At 38.2% G+C, this 17,258-nt stretch overlaps 1 protein-coding gene across 8 annotated transcripts in view; it reads left to right on the forward strand.

Moving 5' to 3' along the window:
• Positions 1 to 17,258, forward strand: part of SORBS2 (sorbin and SH3 domain containing 2) — a 377,524-nt gene that overhangs the window by 325,691 nt on the left and 34,575 nt on the right. For 4 of the 8 annotated variants that reach the window (XM_011959522.1, XM_011959523.1, XM_011959520.1 and 1 more), the window contains 4 exons: positions 6,043 to 6,092; positions 9,607 to 9,794; positions 12,141 to 13,718; positions 16,490 to 16,578. In XM_011959522.1, coding sequence (XP_011814912.1) covers positions 6,043 to 6,092; positions 9,607 to 9,794; positions 12,141 to 13,718; positions 16,490 to 16,578 — 1,905 coding nt within the window. Of the gene's footprint in view, positions 1 to 1,254; positions 1,312 to 6,042; positions 6,093 to 9,606; positions 9,795 to 12,140; positions 13,719 to 16,489; positions 16,579 to 17,258 lie in introns of all 8 variants that reach the window. The other 4 variants (XM_011959525.1, XM_011959526.1, XM_011959527.1 and 1 more) reach the window with 2 other exon arrangements.

Below are 17,258 nucleotides of genomic sequence, written 5' to 3' on the forward strand. Positions count from 1 at the left end.
AAAAAAAAAAAAAGAAAAGAAAAAAGAGTCAACTCGAGGTTCAGTTAACAACTTCCCTGATTAGGAACTGTATCCACCAACAGCAGTGCATTTGATGTGTGTCAGTTACACATGTTTTCATGCATTTTAGACCCTTAAATAACATACCAGTTACACTGATGGTTTTTTTAGAAAACAGGATATAACCATTTCTAGACCATATGCTGATTTATATACTAGTATATTGACCATATATGGTTTACGGATTGGTGATGGTAGTCTCTTTTGTCCATTAAACTGCAAAGGAGACTTGGTTAGACTCAAGGGAGCTTATTGAACTGAATCAAAAGTGACTGTAAATGAATACAAACCAAAGAACTTTGCCTATGTTATTATCTCATAGGAGGAATGTTTTCTCTCACTTTTTCTCATTTGTATCTTAGTGTGAATGTAAATGTATTTTATTTTAAGGAAATACATTCTCTACCTTTATTTTAAATGTATTGTTGCTGTTGGTTAGAAAGTTTATATGGATGGCCAGGCGTGGTGGCTCACACCTGTAATCCCAGCACTTTGGGAGGCTGAGGCAGGAGGACCACTTGAGGTCAGGAGTTTGAGACCAGTCTGGCCAACATGGTGAAACCCCTTCTCTACTAAAAATACAAAAATTAGCTGGGCGTGGTGGCGCACGCCTGTAATCCCAGCTACTCAGGAGGCTGAGGTGGGAGAATCACTTGAACCCAGGTGGCAGAGGTTACAGTGAACGGAGACGGTGCCACTACACTTCAGCCTGGGTGACAGAGTGAAACCCTGTCTCAAAAAAAAAATAAAATAAAAAATTTAAAAAAGAAAGCTTATAGGGACTATTCTGTACTGAGCCTAAATTATCAGCATTTTCCATAATCATTTTCAGCCACACATGGAAACTCACCAGCATGCTATCCACTTGCTCCTTTAATGTTTCTTTAATATACCTTGCATTCCTCTGTGGCCAGAGACTAGGAGTGCTAATTAAATTTGACAAAATGATTTTATAAATATACTAATTGAACACTAGCGAATTTTCCCAGTGCTTGAGAATATTTGCAAACGTTGCACACTTCCTCCCAGCTGCCCCTATTTTGCTCCATTCATGTCATTCTGTTTGTGTAGCTGGTGCTGTCAACACTCAATTTCTAACTGTTGTCACCTTTTCCACATGTTCATTCCTTGCTGCCATTGACTCTCCTCCATTCCATCCCTACACTTCTGCTTCTATGGTGCATCTACACCCAGCCTCCTAAAAAGCCTCTGGACTATGTTCAAGATCATTCTTCTGGTGTTTTCAATGAGGTAAAAACACGTTATTCTCTCTTTTTCAGATATCTCTTTTAGAGGCTGTGACTGTGATTCTGCACATCTGTGTTTTACAATTCTCCGTAATGTCTAAGCTATTTTTGAAAAAAAAAAAAATCTATCTTTGCATCATTATGTTGCATCCAGTATCATTGCCTGGACATTAATGATACCAGAGTTGTTGGCTATATCTGGACTCTGGGTGAAGAATCATTCCAACCACAACTGCTAGTTATACTATCCTATGTAGTTCTGGTATTCAGCAGTGTGAAAATAAAAAATCCAAAGTATTAGTCTTAGTGCATATATGAACCACCTGTTTTTATTAGACAGAGTAAAATACTACTAGAAGGCTTCTTAGAACCATTCTATTATAATGCTTGGAGTGTGGATAATCAGATGCCTATGTCCCACATATTTCTAAAATTTATTGTTATTCTTTCATTTTCCTAAATACAACTTATAGATTGTATGATCAGTCAAGAATAGGGCTGGCAAATACCTGGAAATTGTGTATCACGACTTCCCAGTTTCATACCCATGACAGACATTATTACTCCTTCTCAACACTAATCCAGGAAGCCACTATAACAAATTATCACTGGCATATAAAATGAAATGCATTTGCAATCTCTACTTAAGAGCCTATAATAATCAACTAGGTGAAACATTTATGGCAGCCAATGTACATTTTTATTTGAATCAGAGTTTTATTTGAAACAGAGCATGAAATAGGCAGAAAGATCCAGAGTCAAAAGCTTGTTACCCTGCTGTCTGCGAAGAAAAGCAGAAAATTACTTTAGAAAGTAGATAAATGACTCATTAGAAGACACAAGCAGAAATGGCACTGTTTTGGTAGCCATCAGCTATATAAAAGCCTCCTTGCAAGGAACTCTTAGAAGCAACTAGCATGGGAACAAAGTAAATAAACTGTGTTTTGCACAGTAGTTGCTCTGTGGTCTTAAGTGAATACTATAACGCAAAGATATCTTATTTTCATTAAAAGTCTTAAATATGTGCAACTGGAAAACAAAACTAATAGAACATTTACGTTGTAGGAGGTACTACTGACACATAGTGGTGACCACTGGAATTGCAGGTATAGAGTCTCAAGGAAATATGCAAATTTCTGGAGTCTCAATTTGCAATTTCAAATTATTTACCCTGTGGTAAACATCAGAGTGTGTGTTAAAACTGAGAAGTGATCAATATATTTATATATTAAATAAAAAGTAAAATAGAGTAATCAGGAACATTCTGGTTTATTGAATTCAGCCATTTCTAAAGACTTACATTTTATAGCCAGGCAGGCAGGCATGTAATCTGAAGAAAATCAATAAAACAAGGGGTTATATTCTGTATGTTATGTTACCTTAATATCTGCAGAAAGAGTCTCATTTCAACGTATGAGCAACCCAAGAATTTATTTTGAAATTCAATGTGGTCGGATATTTTTCTCAGATATTTCTAGGGCGTTTTTAAGGTAGTTGGTTCATAGATAACTGAAATGGAATTTAGAGTGCATCATGTCCAACTCACTCATTTTTCAGTTAAAAAAAAAGTAGAGTGCAATAATTTTAAGAAGTAAGTCCAAAATCACATGGTAAGATAGTGGCAGAAAAACATATATATACCTCTTAACCTTCATTTCAGTGCTATTTCCTGTATATCACACTTTTCAGCACTTCCAAGATATATATTTAGAGGATAAATCTCTTAAAAACAAATTACTTACTTAATATTATTTCTTGTTAACTATTGAATTTCTTTGAAAAGAGTTCTGATAATTAATATTACACAATAATTCTTGGGCATAGAAATAGTTCAAACTTAATTCTCTGCATTCTATCATGTGATGGTAGTGGCAAAAAAAACACATAAAAAGCACTTTGCCAGTAGTTGACCTATTTGCCAGTTATCTCTGGGATTGAGAGGGAGTGCTGTATGATTCTAATAGCATATGTTAACTATGTTATTAATTTCACATTATAGTTTTTCAGAATGTAAGAAAATATATTCTCTAAAGGTTCTGGATTTTTAATAACCTTTTGTTATTAAACATTTCTGGTTAAAAAATGTAATTGATTAGACATTACCTTAGCTACCATTTATCAACTGCCTGGTATATTACCATGAATAACATAGTTTTTAATCCATAACTGGAAAACTGGCATTAATGAAGAACAGTTATGGATATTTAAGCAAAATTTAATCTGATAGTTACTTAACAGAAAGAGTGATTCAGTATCTGTACTTCACTAAATTGACCTTCTAAGTGTGTTAAAATAATGGTAATATGTAAATACTCGGCAGATCATAATTGGTAAAATTTGTAACCTCTTTTCTGGAGATAATTTTCATTTTGGGATGAGTACCCTTCTTACAATTATTGTACAAGTTTTTCTCTCAGTCATCAATCTAGATTTTTTACTGTTGTCTCATAATTTAATACTGAACTTTCTCTTAGTGTACATGAAACCACAAAACTGGTTTTAGTTTATTTTGAATGTAGAAACCAGTACGAGGAGAAATAGTAGTTTCTTAGCCTAACCCTGAAACACAATGAGTTCTTACACTACTTTTTAGTTCACATTACAATGTTGTTCAGGCTCATTGTAAGTTGACAATTCAAGCTTTCTGATCACGGTCGGGGTGTTCTCAGAGTGTTCTGAACTTGACACTTTTTGCTCATCAGCTGTGTGTAAGTGTGTCCCTTGAAAGCCATGCTCTGCACAGACGCCAATGCTCTCAGGCTCATGGTGTTGCTCTTCTGCAAACAAGTAGAATTAATATATCCTAACGGTAATACAACTATCTGGTTTTATTTTTTTACTTGTTTGCTTTCTTTCATATTTAGTATCTATTTTTCTACCTTCCCAGTGTCTGATTCAGAGCTCAGCAAATTAAAATAACCATGTAAACATATCAGACTAGCAAACCAAACTTTTCTCCTAATTTTATATTTGTTGAGAACCTAGGAATCTAAATATTTTCTAGGAACTAAAAATATTAGAATTCACTTTTTCTGTCTGAAAGGAGGAGGGGGATATTCTCATGCAGAGATGCTTTTGTTTCTAGGCAAGATTCCATTTTCATTTAGTAAGATAGAATTAAATTAAAATATTAGTTAATAGAAGCATAAGTCATGCAAAAGGGACCTTGTAAGACTGATATTCATACAGAATTGCAAAATTGTATACTAATGTTTTAATTGATTAATTGGTGCTAATTTACCAATTAATAGAAAACTGAGTTATAGAAATAGTTTGTAAAGTGGGATTTGATTTCCACTAAGTAGATTTTTAATACTTGATAAAATGTTTCTAGATGATAGCAACTTAAGACAACATTTGTCAAATCTTGCCTTTCTGGCTGACATTTTTAAGTTTTCATACAGACAAATGTTTTTAAACTAGAATTCCAGTTCTTCAGCAAACCAAATTTTATCTGTGATGAATTGATCATCAAACATGACCAAAGCCAAAACTATCTGTACTTGGTATACATCTCCCTATACTTTCTTTATACTTTTGTTTTGTTTTGTTTTTTGTTTTCGTTTTTGTTTTTGTTTGAGACGGGGTTTCACTCTCATTGCCCAGGCTGGAGTGCAGTGGCGCAATCTCGACTCACTGCAACCTCCGCCTCCCGGATTCAAGCAATTCTCTTGCCTCCGCCTCCTGAGTAGCTGGGATTACAAGAATGTGTCACCACAGCTGGCTAATTTTTTGTATTTAGTAGAGACAGGGTTTCACCATGTTGGTCAGGCTGGTCTTGAACTCGACCACAGATGATCCACCGGCATTGGCCTCCCAAAGTGCGGGGATTACAGGCATGAGCCACCGCGCCCAGCCATCTCCCTATACTTTCTGGATATCATACCACAGTGTCACCTCAAACACGTGATAGCTCAGTGTCCTCTCTTGCCTTTTAGATATTTTAGCAATTATCCCAGTAGATGCCATGGAAAATAAAAAATTAATATTATCAGTTTTGCTTACTATCTATTTCAGTGTATTATTCAGAATGAAGGAAAAATTTTAAAGTGCACTTTTACAAAGTTCTATTTTGATTCTTTAGCTCATTTATGTTAAACTAACCCTGAACTCGCCGAATTGTAAAAGTGTAACTATTTACCTGATTGACGTACCAGGTACTTTAGTTTCTTCAAGTCAAACTCCATGGGTTTTATTTAAATGTCGTGTCTATGTTGACAGATGAATGGTGTCTTAAGTTCTGTTTATGTGTTACGTTTTGAAGACAATACTTCATAACAATAATAACAAAGAATTTAAAAGGTGATGTTTTATAAGGATTGAATGATGGCTGCAAATTTTTTTAAACATCAAACCATTCCTTTCTATAGGAAATTTCTATTTACACTCAACAGGTAAGATTCTGAAGTTGAGGTTGTAGAATAACTTTAGCTCTTATTTCAGTGTTCCTGAGAAAATATTATTAATTTCCCCCATGCAATGCTTGGGTTGCGGATAAGTTGAGCTACAGAGAGAACTGCAATGCATTATATCAGAAAAGAAAGCAGATAGGTCCAAAGTAGAAATAAAGTCGCAGGATGTCTCTTTGGGAAGACATTTTTACAGTCATAATGAATGGTACTTTCAACCTCAATTTTTATAATCTTCTTTTTAGGATACCTAATTTAATGTTGAAAAGTGAACAAAATTCTGCCATGGTAAAATTTTTTATGGGGCTGTTATTCTATCTTAACAGGCCTCCTTGTATCAGTCATCTATAGACAGAAGCCTGGAAAGACCCATGAGGTAAGAATCTCATTATGTTGTAGCAGAATATTCTATACCAGTGGTTTCTTTTTCAACAATAAAATTATTCAGTGAAGTAGTAATGAGTATTATATATCACTCATTTTTATTTGAAGTACCATGCCTCATGAAGTCATTTTATTTTGTTTCAGCATCATTTTATATGATCATTTCAAGAATTTCCAAAAAATTAGTGAACTAATTATAAATTCCTTCACAGACTGAGATATCCTTCTCTTCCCTTACTCCCCTATACCCAGTTTTCTTTTCTTTAGATGGGAATTATAAGTAACTAATTTTCAATGTTGTTAAGTTGCCCTTATAATTGTATGTTTGAAAAAAATTATAGATTAAAAATTGTTATACACATATTTGTTGATTATACTCTGACCACACAAATCAGAAATGCTTTTATTAATACTACCAATAAATAAGCCATAAGAACAAAACATATTCAATCCTAAGACAACACTATCGTTATATACTAGTGTCCCCACTTTATCTCTGAGGAAAGTGACACCTAGACTCAATAACTTACCAAGTTTACACAGTTGGCAAGGAGAGAGAAAAAAAAGAAATTGAGGCAAGATGACTTGTCACTGCTAGGCCTAACTTCCCTCAGAGTTTGCCTGAGGTAAGTTCTGTTAGCTTTAAATGCCACACTTCCTTTAAAATATTACAAAATTCATGGCCAGGCACGATGACTCATGCCTGTAATCCCAGCACCTGGGAGGCCGAGGGGGGCAGATCACGAGGTCAAGAAATCAGGACCATCCTGGCCAACATGGTGAAACCCTATCACTACTAAAACTAAAAAAATTAGCTGGACAAGGTGGCGGGCGCCTATAGTCCCAGCTACTCGGGAGGCTGAGGCAGGAGAATCACTTGAGCTGGGGAGGCAGAGGTTGCAGTGAGTCAAGATCTCACCACTGCACTCCAGCCTCGGGACACAGCAAGACTCAGTCTCAAAAAAAAAAAAAAAAAATCACAAAATTCAGACATACTCAGACATAGTTCAATAGTAATATTGAATAATACAAACTCCCAGCCATATTGTAACATCAATAACAAATATTTATGTAGTAGCATTAATTTACCCTTCTATGTAGATTTCTTTGTGAATTAGGTCAATCATAAATTGGGTTTCTGAGTGCCAACCAACTATAATAATATCCCTGAGAAAGGAACTCTCGAACCCTCCTTTTTATCTTGTGCCTCTGTCTATGCACCTAAAACATTTGAATTTTAGAGTTTTAATGTAATCTAAAGATTGCCGTGAAGACACACAGACCCTCACATGACAGGACAGTCACAGCGAAAACAGGTCTAGGAGATGCAGCATCCGCTTCAGAAGAGGGCGAACCAGTTCTGAGGTCTCTGCCTCTCCCCTTCCATACATCCCAGGCACATGTATTGGCTTTACCATTTGTAAAACTGAGATAACAGCACATAATTCATAGGTTTGCTGTGTGGGCTAAATCAGACAAAAACGTAAATAAAGCACATAACATTCCACTGGGCTCCACGGGAGCTGGGATTGCTGCTGTTGCTGTTATCACTGTTGTCTACACAATTCTTGTCTAAGAATCCAGGGATTTCACGCACAGTATGCTGTGCCATGTGTGGCTTCATTGATTAACATTTGTCTTAAATGTACTGTACTCAAACTCAAAACCATGACACAAACTCCCTGCTAGTCTAGACTATTGACAGTATTTTATGCAAATGAGAGGAAGGAATCTTTAATAGTTAATTTGCTGACCAGGTAACTGATACTCATTGATTGACTGACTGATGAGACAGGGTCTTGCTCTATTGCCCAAGCTGGAGTGCAGTGGTGCAATCATGGCTCACTGCAGCCTCAAACTCTGGGTTCAAGCTATCCTCCCATCTTAGCCTTCTGAATAGCTGGAACTACAGGCACATGGCACAACTGGCTAACTTTTCTTTTCTGTAGAGACAGGGCCTCACTAGTTGTCCAGGCTGGTCTCAAACTCCTGACCTTGAGCCATCCTCCAGCCTTGACCTCCCAAAGTACTTGATTACAGACATGAGCCATAACGCTCAGCCTTCGTTCATTATTTAAATAGAAAATGTTGGAATTCCAATACAACATCTTTTAAAGCTAAGATGATAGGACAAGCTGCAGGCAACCCTTGAGGTGAGAGAAATTTGCCTCTCTTGATGTCCTTTTTTTTTTTTTTCAGTTCTTTCCTGTATTTGGTATGCCACTCTGGATATATTCATGTTATTAGAACTCTGCTTTATAGAGAAAAGATATAAGATACAAATTATAGCACTGAATTCTCAATCGCAACATATTTCACTATAGGAGAATTTTGACTTCAAAGATGTTTAAAAACTTATGTTCACACAAAAGCCAGCAGGTGGTTTTCTTAGGAGCATTATTTACAATTGCTAGAACTTGGAAGCAACCAAGATGTCCTTCAATAGGTAAATGGATAAATAAACTCTGGCACATCCATGGAATAGAATGTGGCTCAGCAATGCAAAGAAATGAGCTATCAAGTGACAAAAAGCACATGGAGAAACCTTAAAAGTGTATTACTGAGTGAAGGAAGCCAATCTGAGCAGCCACATCCTGCATGATATCAACTGGGCATGGTGAAAAGGCAAAACTGTGGAGGCCGTGGAAAGATCAATGGGTGCCAGGATGAGCGGGAGGAAGGGAGGGATGAAAAGCTGGAGAACAGAAACTTTTTATGGCAGTAAAACTATTTTATATGATTGACACATTAGTGATGGACACATATCATTATACATTTCTCAAAACCCATAAAATGTTTAAGATAAAACATGAACTCAAATGTAAGCTATGGACTTGGGGTGAAGATGCATCAGGGTAGATCCATCAATTGTAACAATGTACCCCAGTAAAAGAATATGTAAATGATAAGGGAAACTGTACAAGAGAAAAGGGACTATAAGGAAACTGTCTACACTTTCCAGTCATCATTTCTGCAAGCCTAAAATTGCTCTAAAAAATTAAGTCGGCCGGGCACAGTGGTTCATGCCTGTAATCCCAACACTTCAGGAGACTAAGGATGGAGGATCACTTGAGCTCAGGGGTTTGAGACTCTGTCTCAACCCAGCCTGGGCAACAGAGTGAGACTCTGTCTCTATGTAAATAAAAATTTAAATAATTAGCCAGATGTGGTGGTGCATGCCTGTGGTCCCAGCTACTCGGGAGGCTGAGGCGGGAGTATCCCTTGAGCCCAGGAGTTTGGGGTTGCAATGAGCTGTGATTGCACCACTGCACTTCCAGCCTGGGTGACGAAGCCAGAAGTCATCTCAAAATAAATAAATAATAAAGTCTATTCATTTTTAAAAGGATCCTTCTAGAGAAATCATGTTGAACATCAAGGGATGGGTTCCTAGCCATGCAGTTTTGCTGATAGAAGTTTAGGAGTCACTAGAACATTCCACTGGTTTTTCTGGTGTACACCTTAACCTCCTCCAATGCCAATCAAACAGATCTGATTCCTTCTTTCAGTTCCGCAAGCATGGCCAGTGACTTCAGGAAGCGGAGGAAGAGCGAGCCTGCAGTGGGTCCACCACGGGGCTTGGGAGATCAAAGTGTGAGCAGGACTAGCCCAGGCCGAGCGGACCTCCCAGGATCAAGCACCACCCTTACAAAGTCTTTCACTAGCTCTTCTCCTTCTTCCCCATCAAGAGCAAAAGGTGAGCAATAGTAAATGAAAACACAACAATTTACTAGTTTGCATTTTAGCCTAGAGCACTGTGTGAAAGCTGGCCCAGTGATAGTGGCACGTGCCGGCTCCCACGTACGGTGTCCGGAATAAAGTACAGTTTCAGAACAATAGCTTTCTTCCCACCCAGACTGACTCAAGCTGGCGAGCCACTTAGGTTGCTTCAAAAACTCTGACTAGCATCTGCTAATGCTTTTTTCCCCCAAATAGATCCCTTTCTAAACAAATTCAAAGTATCAAATATGTATCATCAGGTTACTAAAAGATGTCATTTGTAAACATTGATGTATAGTGAAAATTTTCTAATGTTTCTACAACTAGCAAATCAGTCGAATTTATAGGATAGAAATTACAAGCAACAACAGAGGAAATTGTTACCTAAAATATACATTGGTTTGGAGGTTTTAAAAAGTTATTCAATTCTAGATTTACAAAAAAAAAAAATCTGACCTATTAATTTCTTTAGCCATTTGCTGTATATTTTGGGCCACCTTCGTATGAACAGTGGAGCAGCCAGGTCCTGCCAGGTAACATAGTGGTCAATTCACAGCAGTTCACAGTCAGGACTGATTGGTCCCAGACCATAATTATATCATTCAGGAATTACCAAGCCTTTTTTTCTGGGCGGCCTGTCTCCTCACTGCAGGTGTAGGCAGCTCACTGTTGAAAGGAGTAAGTCACTCCTTCTGGTTTCTGGAAGACCATTTAGTGGTCTTCCTTGAGAACAGAAATATTTCTGAGATGGAGAGTGAGGATTGAACCAGCATCCACAGGGAGCTAGGGCTCTACCCAATATGGGACCACACAATCTCTTCTAATATCTTGGGATTGAAACAGAAGAGAAAGAGATTTTGAAATGTGTGAAGAAATTGAGCTCTAACATAAGTTTCTATAAAACCAGACCAATTCAGCTACACCTATCAACTATACTCACTAAAACCATTGCCACATGATAGTTAAAAGTGATAGCTGATTTGTGTGCAAAAGATATTCTGGTTGTGATGATCGGACTCTGAGTAGGTGGAGGCCTAGCCCTTTTAAGGCCTCGTAAAGCTGTAGTATCAGCTGATGGTTCAGGGCATGTGAGCTCCATCCATCACACCTTTCCTCTGAGGAGCAGAGATGCCTTATCAGATTCAACTCACTTATTCCAATGAATATCTTAAGGTAACAAGTAAGTCATGCAATGCCATTGACTCATTATTATTGTACACTACCCAAAAGTTAAAAGGATTCTGATAAATGTAGATATTTGTTTTATCACAGGGAGTGTTAAATCAACTTCCTTTCCCAGGCAGTACGTATCTACCTAATGTGCTCACCTACTTTTAAAGAATTTAGAGAACATTGTAAGGTATGCGTATTGAATAGAGATATTTTCCTCTGTTAGATTTTATTTCTAAGAAGAAAATCTCCGGTTAGATATAATTTGGCTTCTCATTTATTAGTTAACTCAGCAAAACAAAAGAACATTTCCATAGCTATTCAAAATTGAACCCAAGTGTACATCTCTATTATCAAATTGCAAATATTTTTTTAAAACTCTTCCCAGAAAAAAAGCATGATATATGCGCCTCTGATGAAAGTTTTGTATTATATTCAGTTTTCCTATGAGAACTATGTACCTAATAAGAGGTTAAAGTAGAGCAATTTAAGAGATAAATTAGTTTGTTTAAAGAGCTTTAGCTATTTTTTTTTCTTGGAAAAATGTTAGCAGCAATAGTTCACAGCATTTTGATTTTGCAATTTTGGAGAATACTTTGCCTTATAGCTTTTAAAATCCAAGACCCATAAAAAATTATTTGATATAATCATGAGAGTATTAATTAGATGTAAATGTATAAACCCCTCTCTACCTATGTATCATTACGAATCAAATGAGACTCAAATTCCGGCCCTATTAAATTGATTAAATGTATTACACTTTTGACACTAATTGTGAAACCTTTCCTACCAGATCATGCTATCAGCTGAAGAGGCACTATTATGTTTTTGGCAAACAGTATTGTCAGAAAAGTGTATGAATTATGCAATAGAAGTAGGCGTATTTGCTTCCATCAGTTACTTCTTATGCATAGTTTTGCCAACTCTCTCTGCAAAGCTACATTCATTGAAAAAGTATTAGCTCGCTTTAGAATTAGACCTTTTCCTCTAGAGCTGAAGCTCCATGCGTTAACAATCAGCCTCTAGATTAAAACACACTAACTGCTTTCTCCTTGCTGTGCTGTCTGATGCTTACTGACATGCTCTCCTCTCTTTGTGAACCTTTTAACTTCTCCAAATGTCTCTCTTCTACCACGCTGCTCTGGATTAAAAGGTGGGGATGATAGCAAAATGTGTCCATCCCTTTGCAGTTACTCAGGGCTCAACGGCAACCCCTCCAGTGAGTTAGATTACTGTAGCACTTACAGACAGCACTTAGACGTCCCTCGGGACTCACCAAGGGCCATTAGTTTCAAGAACGGCTGGCAAATGGCCCGGCAAAACGCCGAAATCTGGAGCAGCACAGAAGAGACCGTTTCTCCCAAAATCAAATCCCGGAGCTGTGACGACCTCCTAAACGATGACTGCGATAGCTTCCCGGACCCGAAAATCAAGTCAGAAAGCATGGGCTCCCTGTTATGTGAAGAGGACTCCAAAGAGAGCTGCCGCAGAGCCTGGGGGTCGCCCTACGTCCAGGAGGTTCGCGGTCCCGGCAGATCGAGGATCAGACACCGGTCAGCCCACAACGCCCCGGGGTTCCTAAAGATGTACAAGAAAATGCACCGCATCAACCGCAAGGACCTGATGAGTTCCGAGGTGATCTGCTCGGTGAAGTCCAGGATACTGCAGTACGAGAGCGAGCAGCAGCACAAGGGCCTGCTGCAGGCCTGGAGCCAGTCCTCCACGGAGGAGGTGCCCCGGGACATGGTGCCCACGCGCATTTCCGAGTTCGAAAAGCTGATTCAGAAGTCCAAGTCCATGCCCAATTTAGGGGATGACATGCTATCTCCGGTAACCCTAGCACCGCCACAAAATGGCTTATGCCCCAAGAGGCGATTCTCCATTGAGTATTTGCTGGAGGAAGAAAACCAAAGTGGACCCGCCTCTCAGGGCCAGCGAGGCTGCACGTCTAACGCCCTGGTGCCCATTCACATTGAAGTCACCAGCGATGAGCAGCCCAGAGCCCACGTGGAGTTCTCCGACAGCGACCAGGACGGCGTTGTGTCTGACCACAGTGACTACATTCACCTAGAGGGGTCATCCTTCTGCAGTGAAAGTGACTTTGACCACTTTTCCTTCACATCCTCTGAAAGCTTTTATGGATCCAGCCACCACCACCACCACCATCACCACCACCACCACCGCCACCTCATCAGCTCCTGCAAAGGCAGGTGCCCGGCCTCCTACACTCGGTTTACCACAATGCTGAAACACGAAAGAGCCAGACACGAAAACCCCGAGGAGCCCAGAAGGCAAGAAATGGACCCCGGCCTTTCTAAACTGGCTTTTCTAGTCAGTCCTGTGCCTTTCCGCAGGAAAAAAAATTCAGCCCCTAAGAAACAGACTGAAAAGGCAAAATGTAAAGCATCTGTGTTTGAGGCTCTGGACTCTGCCCTTAAAGACATTTGTGACCAAATTAAAGCTGAAAAGAAAAGGGGGAGCTTGCCAGACAACAGCATCTTGCACCGTCTCATCAGTGAGCTGCTGCCAGATGTTCCCGAGAGGAACTCCTCCCTGAGAGTGCTGAGGAGGAGCCCCCTGCACCAGCCTCTCCACCCACTGCCTCAAGATGGTGCTACTCATTGTCCACCCTACCAGAATGATTGCGGGAGAATGCCTCACAGTGCCTCTTTCCAGGACGTGGACACAGCCAACAACTACCACCACCAAGACCGTGGCGGTGCCCTCCAAGGTGGATGAGCTTTCCTTTCTTTTTCTTTGTGGTTCAGAGACCCACCCTCCAGCTCTTTCATTGTCCATTCCAACATCTCATCACTCCCGAGCTGGGAGACCATTTGGCGTCGTTATGTGTTGTGGAGCAAACACTTGTTGTGCAAATATGTGTTACTGAATACTGCTCATTTGCCCCTGTGATATTTGGACTTGATGTGTGGCTTAAAGTGATCATCAATTCACAAAAATTTACTCTTTCAAAAACAAGAGGGAAAGCCATTGTGTAGCTCAGGATTAGGGTTGAAGCAACCATTACTCACACTGAGATGATAAATTACATTGTGACATGAATCAAAACCTATAGTTCCACACATAGCCTTTTAAAAATGTGTATATTAACTTTAAAACTTTATATTCGTTCTGTTAATAATTTGCTCACATTCCATATAGAAGATACTATATCAAAACATTCAAGAAGCAAAACTGAAAGATGTGATTAGTAATTGATGGACACAAAGAAATTAGGACTTGCTTGCTTAATAGCTTTCTCCATTTCAAGGACACAATTGTGATAAAATTTTTGTGAATGTATCTTTAAGCTGTATATACGAAAGTCCCATTTCCACCATTTAGTGTATTCATTTTCTCTTTTCCATTATTACTTAATTCATTCACTTTCTCTTTCCGCTAAAACAGTCCTGTATTGAAATTTGAATTACATTATTCAGGCTAAAAGTGACTCTAAACTCTGTTTTCATAGATAACTTTGAAGCGGCAACACAAGAATAAACAGCAATAAATAAATAAAAGACAGAGGACTCTTTTTGAGATTTATATAACTTATAGCCCAGGGTGTTTTAAAATTTGTGACCAATTCTTTTCATTAATTCTTAGAGCACATCTGTTCACTACATAAATTTTAAGAGATTGGAATGAACATTCTGGGCTGAAAGTTGGTCAACAGAGAAACTTCTATGCACCAGACACTACAGAGTGCTTTATATACATTATCTAATCAAAACTGGCATAGGCCTATGAAATGGATGTTGTTTTAAGAGCCATTTTCAATTCTGGAAGTTGGGCCTGGAGAGGATAAGAAATTTGTCCGAGGTCACGCAGAGAGTAGGTAACAGAAAAGGGATTCAAACTCCTAATAATTCAGAATTTATAGTATAAAATATAATCTCAGACAAAGAAAGACATGATTCATAGTTCGTATTAGTGTCAAATATGGCTTGATTGTTAATCAACTTGCACAAATCTACTTAGTAGTTATCTTCTTTGCTTTCACTGATGCTGTACTATATACTTACATTTATCTTTGCTTACCCTTAGACTGAAGCAACATGCTTCAAAATCATCAATTAGAGTTTTAAAAATCAATTTCTACAATCGAAAATTTTCACTAATTGAAATGTGTCAGGATCCAATTTTTTAATAAATTAGCTACCTTCTCCAGGTTTTTAATATCCTAATATAATCATCTCTCAATTTTATGTGCAGATAAGAGCACATTTTTGAAACATGACTTGAAAGGGCTTTGAAATGCATTTAAAAGTATTTTGTTTTTTAATAAAATATTTACTTTCCAATTGTGTTTCACCCAAGTGAAAAATAGCTTATATTCCATGGGGTAGAAAAAGGAATTTAAAATTTGTGATCCTTATCAGGCCCTCTGATCATAAAAGTATATTAACTTAGAATTTATATCATCAAAGTAGTCAAAACCCTAAAACAATGTTTTCTTATTATGAATCAGCACTTTAAATTCCTTCATAGATGGATAAAATAAATTTTATTTTTAATGCTTCTTGTCAGTCTGGATAACTAGATTTGTTAAAGGGATAAAAGAAAGAATTGACAAATATTGACCCAGTTATACTGATAAAATTCTATGACATAGACTGCTGGAATAGTTTTAATGTCTACTTACATCTCCATATGTAAGTCACGTAAGTGCAAAAGGTGTAAGATACTATTAAGAACTACATGCAATCATAATTTTGTAATGTGATTATTTGTGCTTTGCTTTAAGATAAAAATAATTCAGTATTTCATAAGCAATTTGGCAACTGACATGATGCTTTCTGTTTATCCCTTTTTGCTTGCAGTAAGAAGAAACAATATCTCTTTGTTTCTTTGCTTTCTGATAAGGTGTTTATCTTCTGGGCACAAAAGAAGGCCGTAGATAAACAGTATGGCATCTTAAGATTCAATAAGTATTTAAAAACAGAGTAAGAGAGAAGAGGGGAGAGTAAGGTGGAAGGAGAATGTTCATCCACACTCTTGTCATCCTCATACTTTCTTTGGTTTTATCTCTTTTTTTTCATTACTACTGTCTTAAATTATTCCACAAAATGTTTCCTTTTCTACAATTTGTTACTGTTTTCAAATTCTCCATCCTCTATAAGTCTTATAATAGTAATTATAAATTAGAGGCAAAAGCATAGAAACAGAGAGTTTTGAAAAATTTTTATATGAAAAATCCCTCCAATTATAAATTGTCTATAGTGGGCGTGGCAATATAATTAATCAGCAATGTAGCTATTATATTTATATAGACAATTATAATACTTCTGCAACCTCAGATATTTTTCCTTTTGAAATGCTCTTGTTTTGTGTCTTATTTCACAATTTTGTAATGACCTATGAGTTTTATACCCATGTGTTCAATAATGGTGTCTCTCCAAATTTGGGGAAAAAATAGTTGCCACCAGGGAAAAACGGCAGAACGAGTTGGCTTGTAATTAAGTGGATACTCACTGTGACTGGCCCTGTTCTTTCCAATAGACCGTGAGTCCCCTAGAAGTTACTCATCCACTTTGACTGACACAGGGAGAAGTACACCAAGGGAAAGAAGAGGAACTCCAGAAAAAGAGGTAGTTAATTTAATAGCATTGGAGTCTTTTACAGCAACCCACTTGATAGGGCACTTGTCAGCCAAAAATTCTCCCAAACCAGTAAAGAACTCGGCAGAAAACATGAAAATACTGAGAAACTAGAAACAATTTTCCTTGGAGCCCGAGCATAGCAACTCTGACCCTACAAGCAGTCCACACCCTGACCCTAGCTCTGGGTCTTCCCTGGCGGTGGTCCAGTTTTGGCCATGAGGCCTCTTCAAGTCTTGATCTGATGCCCATGAACTTAACCGTTGTGACCTCAAAGTGTCCTGAGTTAGGGCACCTTGTGGAGGGAATGGGTTTCCTCTGTACAATTTCATGGCCCGCTGGTCTAGGAGAAAGCCTGATGTCAACTGTGTTGTAAATCAATACAGAGCCTACATAAATAATTTTTGCTGGCTTACTTTTATTGGAGAGGATCCCTAAAGAAAGCTTTTAACCAGCCCAGTTCTCGGGACACTGCCCCTGGGAGCTACCCACCAACTGAACTCTGTCCAGGGCCCTGAGCCAGGGCTAGAGCTCTTGCTCAAACTGCCTTGGAGCCGTGAGGGCTGGATGGAAACGAAAAGCTGGACTAGGACTGGCATCCACTCCAGAGGATCTTACAGGCGTCTGATGTAGTCCAGAGCCTGTGGGATCTCCAAAGAAGTTAGAAATGG

This window comes from Colobus angolensis, unplaced genomic scaffold (assembly GCF_000951035.1).
Source record: "Colobus angolensis palliatus isolate OR3802 unplaced genomic scaffold, Cang.pa_1.0 Scaffold5, whole genome shotgun sequence".
NCBI lineage: Eukaryota > Metazoa > Chordata > Mammalia > Primates > Cercopithecidae > Colobus > Colobus angolensis.